The sequence below is a fragment of the Hypanus sabinus genome, chromosome 9 (assembly GCF_030144855.1).
Source record: "Hypanus sabinus isolate sHypSab1 chromosome 9, sHypSab1.hap1, whole genome shotgun sequence".
Lineage (NCBI taxonomy): Eukaryota > Metazoa > Chordata > Chondrichthyes > Myliobatiformes > Dasyatidae > Hypanus > Hypanus sabinus.
The window spans coordinates 157,177,978-157,191,240 of NC_082714.1; the positions used below are offsets into that span (position 1 = coordinate 157,177,978).

Below are 13,263 nucleotides of genomic sequence, written 5' to 3' on the forward strand. Positions count from 1 at the left end.
GCCTCTTCCTTGATTGGAGTGGGACAAACAGCCCACCAACTGTTTGGGGTGACACAGTAGCACAGTGGTTAGCACGGTATCAGTGACCCAGGATCAATTCCTGCCGCCGTCAGTAAGCTGCTTGTATGTTCTCCCCGTAGACGCGTGGGTTTCCTTCGGGTGCTTTGGTTTCCTCCCACAGTCCAAACGCGTACTGGTTGATGGGTTAACTGGTCATTGTAAATTGTGAGTAGGCGTGGATTAAATCTGGGGTCACTGGTCAGCTCGGCTCCCGGGGCTGGAAGAGCCATCTCAATAAATAAATAAACAAACAGGGTGGGTGGGATCCTTCAGGATGTTGCTGCCCCTTCTCCATTTAAAATTGTTTCTATGCTCTTTCTGAAATATTCTGACCAACCAGAGATACATTCTCTTTATAATTTTTCCCCTTCAGGTGAAGAAATATCAGAGACAGGCAATTGAACTAAGAAGTTGATCTCACTGTTTTTGAGGCTGTGGAAACCTCTCAAATAGTCTGCCAGTGTTGCTGACAATAGTTGGCTATCTGACTGGTGAATTCTTATCTACACGTTTGAATGTGATGTTTCTTATTTATGGTATAAGAAAGAGTTGAACACAAAACTTTGCTGCCTTTATTCTTTTAGTCTTTGCTTCTCCTTTCCCTTCTCCTACTACAACCACTCTCAGTTTCTATCAGCACTTAATCAAACGATCATGAAGTAACACATTTTATGCCTCATTCTTGACTTCCAGAAGAATTTTGGATAAAAAGCATCAAATCCAACACCCTAGAATCCTTTGTTTGCATCTTTATCTTGTCTTGGTAAACAAATGGCTCTTCTGAGATATTTCATATCTTATTTACTTGCACTCTATCTGTACATTATCTTGCAAAGTACAAAGTCAATTTATTATCAAAGTATATGTATGTCATCATATGCAATCCTTGCCTCATCACATCACAATGTCTTGCAAAATGATGGACACTTTGCTCTATTCTGAAGTGATTGCACGACTGCTTCTAACATCTCCCCCTCCACTCAGTGCTCCATCACACAACACACATTCCCATATTGTGCAGCAGATAATCTGGTATTTCTCCAATAGGAGAATGTCACAGAAAAATTGGAAGAGGGCACATTAATACAGCAAACAGATCGAGGGTCAGATCCTTGTTCAGTCACAGAGATGGCCAGGCAACGTGCACTGCTTGCAGGCAACCTGGTAGGTCGGAGCAGTGGATTTCAGCAAGGCATTTGGTAAGATACCCCATTCAAGGCTTATTGAGAAAGTAAGGAGGCATGGGATCCAAGGGGACATTGCTTTGTGGATCCAGAACTGGCTTGCCTACAGAAGGCAAAGAGTGGTTGTAGACAGGTCATATTCTGCATGGAGTTCAGTGACCAGTGGAGAGCCTCAGGGATCTGTTCTGGGACCCTTACTCTTCATGATTTTTATAAATGACCTGGATGAGGAAGTGGAGGGATGGGTTAGTAAGTTTGCTGATGACACAAGGGTTGGGGGTGTTGTGGATAGAGTGGAGAGCTGTTAGCCGGACATTGATAGGATGTAAAACTGGGCTGAGAAGTGGCAGATAGAGTTCAACGCAGTTAAATGTAACCAGGTGACCATCGAATTTTATTCATTATCGTTAAAAAGTGTACCTAGGCATTCATCAAGGTAATGCTAGAATAGTTGCTTGTGCCTTTAAGTGGAGATGGTGATGTCATTACGTACGCGTGGGGATAGTGGGGAGACCATTTTGTTTTCTGCTGCAGAAGCTGTTGGGGCATTGGAATCAAGTCACCCTAGAGGAACTGGGCTGGCTGAGGAAAGGTGAACATCAATTTACAATATCCATGTGAATCCGGTTATGCTTGTTGGCAACTCAAGAATATCGGTAATTTGACATGTCTTACGTGTGGATGCTTTAGATTTTCACGAGTAAAGGACTCAAAGCTGGATAGCGTGGCTTGCAAAGTTCCTCACCGGCCAAGTAGGTCAGTCTTCCTGTAATTTAACTACCAGGCAATATCTTGTAAAAGTTGTGCCAAAGTGTACCTTTTGTCTAACTTTATTGTATCATGACTGAGTGTGCATGTAACAGCGTAACGTAAATGTTTAGTCGCCGCTCAGGGGGTCAGCATGTGTGTACTAAAAAGTAGTAGACTTCTTAGATGAGAGGTACTCACTTACATTTTTCACTGCAATGTATAAGGTGCAGGGTTGGGGGAATTCTAATGTTGTTTGTATTGTGTTCCTTCAAAATTGCCACTACTGTATTAGTACTGTGTTAGTTTTGTGCGATTTTCTTTGTATTTTTATACTGCATACGCAATTGGTCGAGACACAAGTGTGTGGATCAAAGGTTAAACTGAGATTGTAACTGCAGGACCTGATTGCAAAGTTGTTTGTTTTGTTTTAAGACCCTCTTCTGGAACTTAAACATCTAAAACAGATAAAGGAATTAAAACCCAAAAAAGTAGATGTTGTCCTGAGTGTGTACTTTTCCCCAGGCTACAACATAAGTGTGAAGTGGTTCATTTTGGTAGGTGAAATAAGATGGCAGAATATAGTATTAATGGTAAGACTCTTGGCAGTGTGGAGGATCAGAGGGATCTTGGGGTCCGAGTCCATAGGACACTCAAAGAAGCTGCACAGGTTGACTCTGTGGTTAAGAAGGCATTTGGTGCATTGGCCTTCATCAATCGTGGAATTGAATTTAAGAGCTGAGAGGTAATGTTGCAGCTATAAAGGACCCTGGTCAGACCCCACTTGGAGTACTGTGCTCAGTTCTGGTGGCCTCACTACAGGAAGGATGTGGAAGCCATAGAAAGGGTGCAGAGGAGATTTACAAGGATGTTGCCTGGATTGGAGAGCATGCCTTATGAGAACAGGTTCAGTGAACGGCCTTTCCTCCTTGGAGCGATGGAAGATAAGAGGGGACCTGATAGAGGTGTATAAGATGATGAGAGGCATTGATTGTGTGGATAGTCAGAGGCTTTGTCCCAGGGGTGAAATGGCTAACACGAGAGGTCACAGGTTTAAGGTGCTGGGGAGTAGGTACAGAGGAGATGTCAGGGGTAAGTTTTTTTGCTCAGAGAGTGCTGAGTGCGTGGAGTGGGCTACCAGCAACTGTGGTGGAGGTGGATAGGATAGGATCTTTTAAGAGACTTCTGGATAGGTGCATAGAGCTGAGAAAAATAGAGGGCTATGGGTAAGCCTTAGTAATTTCTGAGGTAGGGACGTGTTCGGCACAACTTTGTGGGCTGAAAGGCCTGTACTGTGCTGTAGGTTTTCTATGTTTCCATGAGTACAAGTGAGTAAACAGTGCAGCTGAACTGTAGGAAACTGCTTCCCAACTATGTCACCACAGGAGTTCAGTCTGCACCTGATTTTTCCCTCGTTACATGCTGCTGATGTACAGTAGATAATATTCTAGAATTTTCTGACTGGATGCATTACCGCCTGATATGGAGGCTCCAATACAGAAGATCGAAAGAGGATGCAACTATTTGCAGAATCAGCCAACTCCATTCACAGGCAATAACTTATTGAGGAATCTTCAAATGGCGATGCCTCAGGAAGGCAGCATCCATCATCGAGAACCCTCATTATCCAGGACATGCTCTCTGCCCATTACCACCATCAGGGTGGAGGTGCTGGAGCCCGAAGAAGCACAATCAACCTTTAAGGAATAGTTTCTTCCCTCCACCATCAGATTACTGATTGGTCCATGAATTCTTGAACACTAACTCACTATTTCAATTTAGCACTTTTTTTTACAACTGATCATAATTTTTAATTATGTATTGCATGGTACTGCTGCCACAAAATAACAGATTTCTTGACGTACGCATGTGATAATAACCTGCTTTTGTTTTTTTGAATTATGACAGGGCCTTGTTGGACAGAGTTGGGTATTCGGCTCCTCAAGCCTGATGATTGATCTGATTTTATCCTCAGCCCCTAACTCTCCACCCTGAAGCCAAAATCCATCTGAGCCTTGAATATATACTCAGCGGCCACTTGACGAGGTACACCTCAACAAGAGAATGTGAATGCAAGTATCTGATCAGCCAATCATCTGGCAGCAACTCAATGCATTGAAGCATGCAGGCATGGTCAAGAGGTTCACTTGTTATTCAGAATGGGGACAAAATGTGATCGGGGTGACTTTGACATTGGAATGATTAATGATGCCATACGCGTTGGTTTGAGCATTTCAGAAACCGTTGATCACCTGGGATTTTCATGCACAACCTTCTCCAGAGTTTACAGAGAATAGTGCGAAAAACAACAAAACACCCAGAGTGCCGCAGTTTCATGGACAAAAATAGTTGGTTAATGAGAGAGATTAGATGAGAATAGCCAGACTGATTCAAGCTGACAGGAAAGCGATAGTAACTCAGATAACCATGTGTCATGACCGTGGTGTGCAGAGGAGCATCTCAACACACTACACATCGAGCCTTAAAGTGGACGAGCTATTGCAACAGACAAACGTGAACACACACTCAGTGGCCATCAGGGGCCTCCTCTGCCTGATACAGTGGCCACTGACTGTATTTGATGGCCACGTCCACAGTTCTCTGGCAAAAGAGATCCAGAGATCCAGGAGATCTCAGGTTGTGAAAAAGTCCCAGTTGTAGGTAATGACTGGATCTGATTGATTGTTAAATTGACTTTAACTGTCGTCACTGCTACAATACAAGAACTTACCAACAAAATGATACACAATAAGATATTGATCAGACAAGCCCAACTTTATTGATATTCCATTGTCATTAACTGTATCTCCATATAAGTCTAGACAAAACATTAAGTATTCCACTATGACAAAGAAAACACAATTAATGTCTAAATGATTATGCAAACTCACTCCAGGAGAGACCTTTTAAACAGGGCTGATGGAGTTATGTGATCTAATATCAAATGTCACAACAATGTTTCCCACTATCCAAGGTAAATTGAAAGTCAAAGTAAATTTATTATCAAAGTACATATTTACCACCAAATACAACCTGATTTTCATTATCCAATTAAATGAAGACAAATATAAGAAAAAGGAGTGAAATGACATTCAGTTGTCCAATCACAGAAAAGTTGTATGTTCATTTTACCCCTGAAATACCCCAATAAGGCTATTTATTGCACAATGTTGCAGCATGTACCCACCAGAGATAATACCCTCTTGCCTCTCACAATAAATTGTGTAAACAAGTGGTAGAATCCACTCTTGCAAAAATATTTCTCTCTCTCTCTCTATCCCCCCTTGGGCATGGGTCGGCTTCACCTGGGGAACACCTGAGCTGCAGTAAACAACTCACATTTATAAGGTAGAGTTAAATTCACCTGAGTCCATTTGGAGTGGGAGAGGGGGAGTCAAAATAACTTCAGCTCTCCATTAAATGTCAACAGGACCATGGACAGCATAATCAGAGACATTACCACCTCCTCAGTAATCGATTGTACACCACAGTGTATTTGCATTGTCTACAAACCTGACCTGTTATCATTCAGACCACCCACAACATTTTTGTGTTGGCCAATCAGCACATTCTCCTTTCTCCCACCTGCTTTGCCAAAGCAACTAAATGAACTTCCATGCTAATCTGGGAAAGGATGGAGTGGGGAGCAGTTGTCCATCGTTAACACCCATCAGGAATTATCAGTGGGGACACTGGACTTCCAAGTTGCAAGTCAATCACAGAATTAATTCTGTCCTTCCATTTCCCCAACTCCATGACATTCACAAAAGCCCAAAACAGCTTTCTTCTCTTAACTGTGTATTTACAAAATTCTTTAGTCAAATGCACTACTTGTATATTTCTCATCATCACTTTCATACAATGCTATATTTACACTAAAATAAGCTTGTGAGAAGATGGTGGGCACAGATGGCTAAAGTTATGTAACACCCTGGTTAAGACTTTTACTGCTATGCTGTAGGTATTTCATTTCAGAAGTTCTGTAACAGCAGTCTGTTTGGGTTTGAGCTGAGTAACTGTTTACTGTTCAACTTAGGAATCTGGCGCCTGCCAATCAAGATGATGGGAGAAGGTTCTAGAAAACGCTGGGCAGAGAGTTTTTGGTGTGGATTGAGGTTTTTGTTGGCAGCAGCTGGGTGAAGACAAGAGGGAGACAGGCTGAGGATTTTGTCCCTGTGACATGAGGTGCTTTGTGCAGATGAATGGCTTTGAGGAGGAAGGACCAATACTGCCGTAGGAAACCCGTTTGTTCGAGATGGATTACAAGCAACATTCAGAAGGTGCCGTTTGTATATCAAAGACAATGGTTTCTGGAAGGTTTGAGTTCCACTGTGCACACATGACAGTTTTGGTATAATGGACACTTTTGTGTTTTTTCTTTCTTTCCTTTAGTAGCTGGTTGCTTAAGTTAACATTCTTAAGTATACTTCTTTATAATTCTGTGTAGTGTATGATGTTATTTCTTGCTGACGGGCGATTGCTGGGGGCAGGAAATCACACAGCATTGACACAAACTGGGGTTTGGGTGGGCTAGACATCTCAACCTCACGGATTTGGCAGGACCAAAAGTTGTATACACCATCGACGCAAGGAGCCTGAGAAAAATGTGTATCTCGCTGTGGATTCCAGTGGCTGTTAGTGACGGTCTAACGAGTTATTTCTAGAGACACACAGTAAACGGGATGAGTGGCTGGAGGGAAGGGTGAATGGACAAGGGAATCGCGGAGGCAGCGATCCCTGCAGAAATCAGAGAGTGGGGGAGGTAAAGGTATGTTTACTGTGAACGCTGTATTCCACACTCTGCAATGTTCTGCATGGTGATACAAACTACATGGTTTACAGTTTGAAGTTAGATACCAACTGGAACAGGGAGCAAGCGATCACTAAGATACTGTGTCGAAAAAGGAAACAATTCTTCTCAACTAACTTGTTCCTAAGTCATTTAGATTTCAATTTCTTTGCATGAAGATTTCTTTTCAACTTTGAAGCAAGCGCTCTGTAAACTGGGAATCAGAAAAGAACCAAGGAAACTACAAGATTAAACCAACAAGGACGAGAAATAAAACAATTGCATTATGCACAGGAAATTCCCCACCTTTCCTACTTGAAGAGCTACAACATTCTCTTTCTACTTAAACAGCTTAAATCGCTCCACGCCTGACGATGTGATTGAACGTCACTCCTGGGCTAGTACCTACATTGGCGCAGGGTCAATATCATCATGATCCTGCAAGTGGATACAAACATACAATGATTAACCACCATTCTAAAGGGAAAAGAAAATCACATCACATTATTTAAACTTCAAAAGGGCTTACGAAAAACAATTTCCTTGCACTTCCATACCATGCTGCCACACATTCTCCACACTGCTCTCACCTTTCAACAAAAGCCCCTTCCACCCCCTCAGGTTTCAAATCCCTCCCACCCACCTCCTCCTTGCCATTATTTCTGAGGAAGGAAAGGGGACATTTCCACAGTCTCTTTGCATGACAAATGTCAATAAAACCGACACTAATATTCCCGGAGTATAACAGCCAAGGAGAGAAAGGATTGAGAACATCTGTAAGAGGCAATGTCTCAGGATGATGAGATCAGTCAGCACCTCATCCCTCTTCCTGTTGTTGCCATTTGGTAGGAGGCACAGAGCAGCAAAAAGCTAATTTGTGGCATCTGTGTGCAGGGTATGTATGCCCATGATAGTCACATGACTTTACAGCACTGAAACAGGCCCTTTGGCCCATCCAGTCCATGCCAAACTATTAAGCTGCCTTGTCCCATCAAACTGTACCCAGACCACCCTTTCCATCCATGTATCTATCCAAATTTCTCTAAAATGTTAAAACTAAGTTTGAATCCACCACTTCATTCCACACTCTTACTCTTCATTCCACATTCTCACACTCTGAGTTAAAGAAGCTCCCCTTCATGATCTCCTTAAATATTTCTCCTTTCACCCTTAACCCATGACCTCTGGTTGTAATCTCACCCAATCTCAAAAGTCTGCTAACTTTTACCCTATCAACACCCATCATAATTTTATCTTATGACTTTGCAGAAGCTATTACAGTAATGCTGTGGCATCTTACTCTTCTTACCCATGGATTGGAAAACTTCATGGTGCGACACCATTCAAAAAACCGTCCCTTTGCAGCTTCCACAGTCTTCTTGTCGGTCTTCTTGCAGAACACTTGGATTAGCAGTTCTAAAAACTTCTCTGGTAGCATCTGAGATACCTGGGTGGGCACCAGAGAGAGAGAGGGATTAATACCCACAACCACGAGGAGATATACAAACATACAAAGTAGTTGGCCACACAGTCCCTCGAGCCTATTGAACTTTCCAGTAAGATCGTGACTAATCTGTTGTAACTTCCAATCCACCATCTTGACTACTCACAGTAACCACCCACCAGTTTATCATGCCTTTGTCTTGAAAGTACTCAACTTCTCTGCTTCAAAGAAAAAAGTTCCAAGTATGCATCATCTCTGAGAGAAAAGGCTTTGCCTCACCTCTTAAGTGAGCAACCATCTATTTTTAAAAATTGAACGCCTAGTTCTACAGTTTCAAAAAGAAAACATTCTTTCCACTTCAATCCTGGCAAGCCCTGTTGTACTGTATGTTTCAAACGACTCTCCTCTCACATTTATAAAGTCTGGGAAATGCATGTTCAGCCTGTCCAGACTATCCTGTTATGACAACTAGACCACAATGAGCTTCCGAGAGCAACGGAGCAAGGTTCAGATTGCAGACACACCAAGTTCAGACTGAATCTCGGGGAGATGGCCAATATCTCCAGAGACGATGATGGCTGGGAAGCAAACTGAAAACAGTGGAAAGCCCACAACGAGAGCCCCAGTCACAACCCCAACAGTGGCCGGTGCAAGGCTGGAAGGAAACGAGTTCACACGCTGCTTCAGCAGCCAGACGTGTTTATATCTCCGATGCTCGGGAGGTTACCTGCTCTCTTCTGATTTTGAAGGCCTTGTCAGGGTTATTCTTGCGGTAGAATCGAACATTATTAATGGGGTTTTTCTCTTGCATCCCGTAGTTCATTGGAATAACCTAGTGTGAGAAATTTTAGTTATATTTATTCATGGTAAAATACAAATTACTCATAAATAGCCACAAAATAAAACAAACTCTACTTTTTATCACATTGGTCACAAGCCCAACGATTATGACAGTTACTCTTTTGATAGAAGTGCAGCCTCTTAGTTCCACAGTGCAGGCTCAATCCCAAACTCCTGCACAGAGAATATACAATTTCCCTGTGAACATGCAAGTTCCCCTGAGGTGCACCAGTTCCTCCCACATCCCAATGACAAGCGGGTTAAATGTCTGTGGTAAATTACACCTACAGAGCGGGAAAGTGATAGGATCTGGGGGGAAATGAGGGAAGATTCAAATGCCACAGAGTCAGTAACCTGGCTTTAATCCTGACCTCAGGTACTGTCTACGTGGAGTTTGCATGCTGTCCTGTAACCAAGGGGAATTCCTCGGGGTCTCAGATTTTCTCCCAAATCCCGAACTGTGCACGTTTGTAAATTAATTGACCACTGTAATTAACCCTTGATGTGCAGGTGAGTGCTGGAATCTGTACTGAGTTAATAGGAACATGTGGAGAATAAAATAGATGAGGGTAAGATTAGGTAAATGGGTACCTGATGACTGACCAAAGGGCTTGGCTCCATAATGGCACAATCTGCCAGATGTATACAGAACTCTCTTCTCCATCATTAGCAAGCCAGTACTCACATTTACAATGAGATCTTTTGCCTCAAGCTTAACGTCCACTTGTTCTGAGACAACAGCTTCAACCAATTTAGTCTTCAGCTTAGCAATCTTCTCCTGATGGAGAGAGAACATTTCAAGTGAGTTTGATTAAATTTGCAAATGTACAAATAAAATCCAAAATACAATAAAACATCGACTGCAGTCTGTGACAGTCAACACCTACAGGGATTGTAATGTTACAAATGACCGTCCAGGGAGAGGAAACTTTTGAGAGCATATGCCCAAATTTTCTCGAATGCCATTATAATTTTGAGCAGAGATTATCAATGATTGATGAATTAGTAACAGTAATTATGGACCTTGTTCCGTAAGGAAATATAATGCTTATTTATGTGCATTCATTGTGTAACACCCTGGTTAAGATTTTTACGATGCTCTAGATATTTCATTTTAGCAGTTCTCTTCTTCTTGTTCTTCTTCTTCGGCTGTCCATCGATTTCGATGCTGACTGAGGCCTGAGCAAGGTTGTATGGAAGACCGGCAGTTGCCCATGCACAAGTCTCTCCTCTCCACACCACTGATGTTGTCGAAGGGAAGGACATTAAGCCGATACAGCTTGGCACCGGTGTCATCGCAGAGCAACGTGTGGTTAAGCGCCTTGATCAAGGACACAACACGTTGCCTCAGCTGAGGCTTGAGCCAGTGACCTTCAGATCACTAAACCAACACCTTAGCCACTTGGCCACGTGCCAACACAACAGTTCTCTAAAACCAGTCTGTTCTGCTTTTGGCATGCTTGGGCTTGAGCTAAAGTTAAGAGGCTATATTATTCAAGTTAGGAATGTTGTGTCAACCAATCAGGATGGTGGAATTGGGAGAAGGTTCTAGAGAACACTGCCTGATAGGTTTTTGTGATGGACACTGTGGTGTGGGTTGAGGTACTTTCTGAGGGGAGCTGGGAGAGGACAAGAGGGAAGATGTCTGAGGACGTTGTCCCTGATGCACAAGGTGCTTTGTTCCGATGAAAGCTTCAAGGAGGAAGGACCAATACCCCCCGGGGGAGCCCATTTGTATGAGATAGATTTTGAGCGACATTTGGAAGACGGTGTGTGCTTTCATGCAGACTGTGGTCCAGCACGTGAGTTAAAGACAACTTCAAGATGAACTCCAATGGATGTGCACTTTTGGACTGGGTTAACTGTAGTCGGCCCTTTTTATCTTTTTTTCTTTTCTTTTCTCTGTTTGATAAAGCTGACGTTTGTAAATATTGTAATTGTATGGAGTGCATGATCTGTTATTTCTTGTCGACAGATAATTGCATGGGGGCAGTATCTGCACAGTGTTCACACAGATCGAGGTTCCGGTGGTTCAGACATCCCAACTTCCCAGTTTTGGTGGGGCCCAAGGAATACCAAACTAGATATACGGAGTTTGAGACAGGTGGTTTTCTCATTGGTGAGTCCACTGGCTGTCAGTGAGGGGCTAATGATACTTGTTAAAAAGGGGTTTCAATTGTTTTACTATTAATAAACATGTAACAGAGAGAGATTGGAAAAAATGAAGCATTTCAGAAAATCTGTTCAAAAATTATTGTAGAAGCAATGTATCAGTTCTCTCTCTGCTTTGCACTTCTGAGCTCTGGGGTTTATTATGTTTATGATGGTAATGGCTACATGAATGGGGGTGTGGTAAATCGACGGGAATGAATTACGCATTCTTGTTTATTTCATTGCAATTTAGAGCTTGGGACTGGTGGAGCTCATATTGTTTGCTGACTGCTGAGGTAACACTCAATAATGCTTAGTTGCATGTTTTCTAATTGCTAATAAAGGATCAAATGAAAGATTCGACTTTTGGAGCAATCATTGGAGCTATGGACACGTCACCTAAGTATAACAGTCCATATGGTCGCAGATAAGAGGCAAATAGTCTGTTTTGATTTTGGATTAGTCTTGCCATGACTTTTCTGTCAGTAAAATTTTTCAGTAGTTACACCAAATGAACATCAGCTTTTGGATATGATGAGAAATTAGAAGCACCACAGCTTGGAGCAGCTTGTTGATTCATGTTGTGTATTTTGGATTTTGGATTTGAGACAAAGCATTGAATGGTCAGTGTTGCTGTGTCTGACTGGTTTGGAGTGAAAAGCTCTATAGCGTTTTCCTGAAGTGTTTTGACCCTTAAATCTGTGAGGGTCTGGGTGACTTTGTTTGGAAAAAATGCAATCAAATCATTAGAAAGACGTGACATAGGGTTGAAAGGTTTAGAGTCATTGTATATCAAGCTCAGAAACTGCAAAGGTAAAAAGACCCCAAACAGTAGCAAAGATGTGGCTTACAAGTTACAACTGGAAACAGAAAATGGATGCCATAAGGGCAAGGTTACGATAGTCATGGAGGATTTCAATATGCAGGTAGATTGGGAAAATCAAGTTGATCCTGGATTTCAAGAAGGGGATTCTGTATAATATCTACAAGATGTCTTTTTAGAGCAGCTCATGGTTGAACCCACAAAGGGGATCAGCTATTCTGGCTTGGGAGTTGTGCAATGAACTGGAATTGATTAGAGAGCTTAAGGTAAAGGACCCTTTAAGAGCCAGTGATCACAATTGAGAGAATTCACCCAGCTATATGAGAAGGAGAAGCTAATGCCACATATGTGAGTATTACAGTGGAGTAAAAGGAATTGCGGAGTTATGAGACAGGAGCTGGCCAAAAGTGACCAGCCTATGTGGACCTCTGGGGCACCTATTGAGCGGTGATCTTGAGCAGCGGCAGAGCTCAATGGATACGATTAAATATTCCCATTTCGCCGGTTACAGATAGGAATCACAAATACATAGAAACATAGAAAACCAACAGCACAATACAGGCCCTTCAGCCCACAAAGTTGTGCCGAACAAGTCCCTACCTTAGAAATTACTAGGCTTACCCATAGCCCTCTATTTTTTTAAGCTCCATGTACCTATCCAAGAGTCTCTTAAAAGACCCTATCATACCCACCTCCACCACCGTTGCCGGCAACCCATTCCACACACTCAGCACTCTCTGCATAAAAAACTTACCCCTGACATCTCCTCTGTACCTACTTCCAAGCACCTTAAACCTGTGTCCTCTTGTGGCAACCATTTCAGCTCTTGGAAAAAGTCTCTGACTATCCACACGATCAATGCCTCTCATCATCTTATACACCTCTATCAGGTCACCTCTCATCCTTCGTCACTCCAAGGAGAAAAAGTTGAGATTACTCAACCTGTTTTCATTAGACATGCTCCCCAATCCAAGCCACATCCCTGTAAATCTCCTCTGTACCCTTTCTATCCTTCCTGTAGTGAGGCAACTAGAACTGAGCACAGTACTCCAAGTGGGGTCTGACCAGGGTCCTATATAGCTGCAACATTATCTCTGGGCTCCTAAATTCAATTCCATGATTAATGAAGGCCAATACACCGTATGCCTTCTTAAGCACAGAGTCAACCCGTGCAGCTGCTTTGAGCGTCCTATAGGCTCAGATTTCAAGATCCCTCTGATCCTCC

At 42.6% G+C, this 13,263-nt stretch overlaps 1 protein-coding gene across 1 annotated transcript in view; it reads right to left on the minus strand.

The window, feature by feature from the left end:
* Positions 1-7,068: 7,068 nt before the first annotated feature.
* Positions 7,069-13,263, minus strand: part of LOC132400127 (deoxynucleoside triphosphate triphosphohydrolase SAMHD1-like) — a 55,420-nt gene continuing 49,225 nt past the window's right edge. Inside the window, exons 13-16 of the mRNA XM_059981202.1 lie at positions 9,750-9,842; positions 8,952-9,056; positions 8,090-8,227; positions 7,069-7,218 (exon numbers count right to left, since the gene is read on the minus strand). Coding sequence (XP_059837185.1) covers positions 7,186-7,218; positions 8,090-8,227; positions 8,952-9,056; positions 9,750-9,842 — 369 coding nt within the window. The 3' untranslated portion in view covers positions 7,069-7,185. The remainder of the gene's footprint in view (positions 7,219-8,089; positions 8,228-8,951; positions 9,057-9,749; positions 9,843-13,263) is intronic.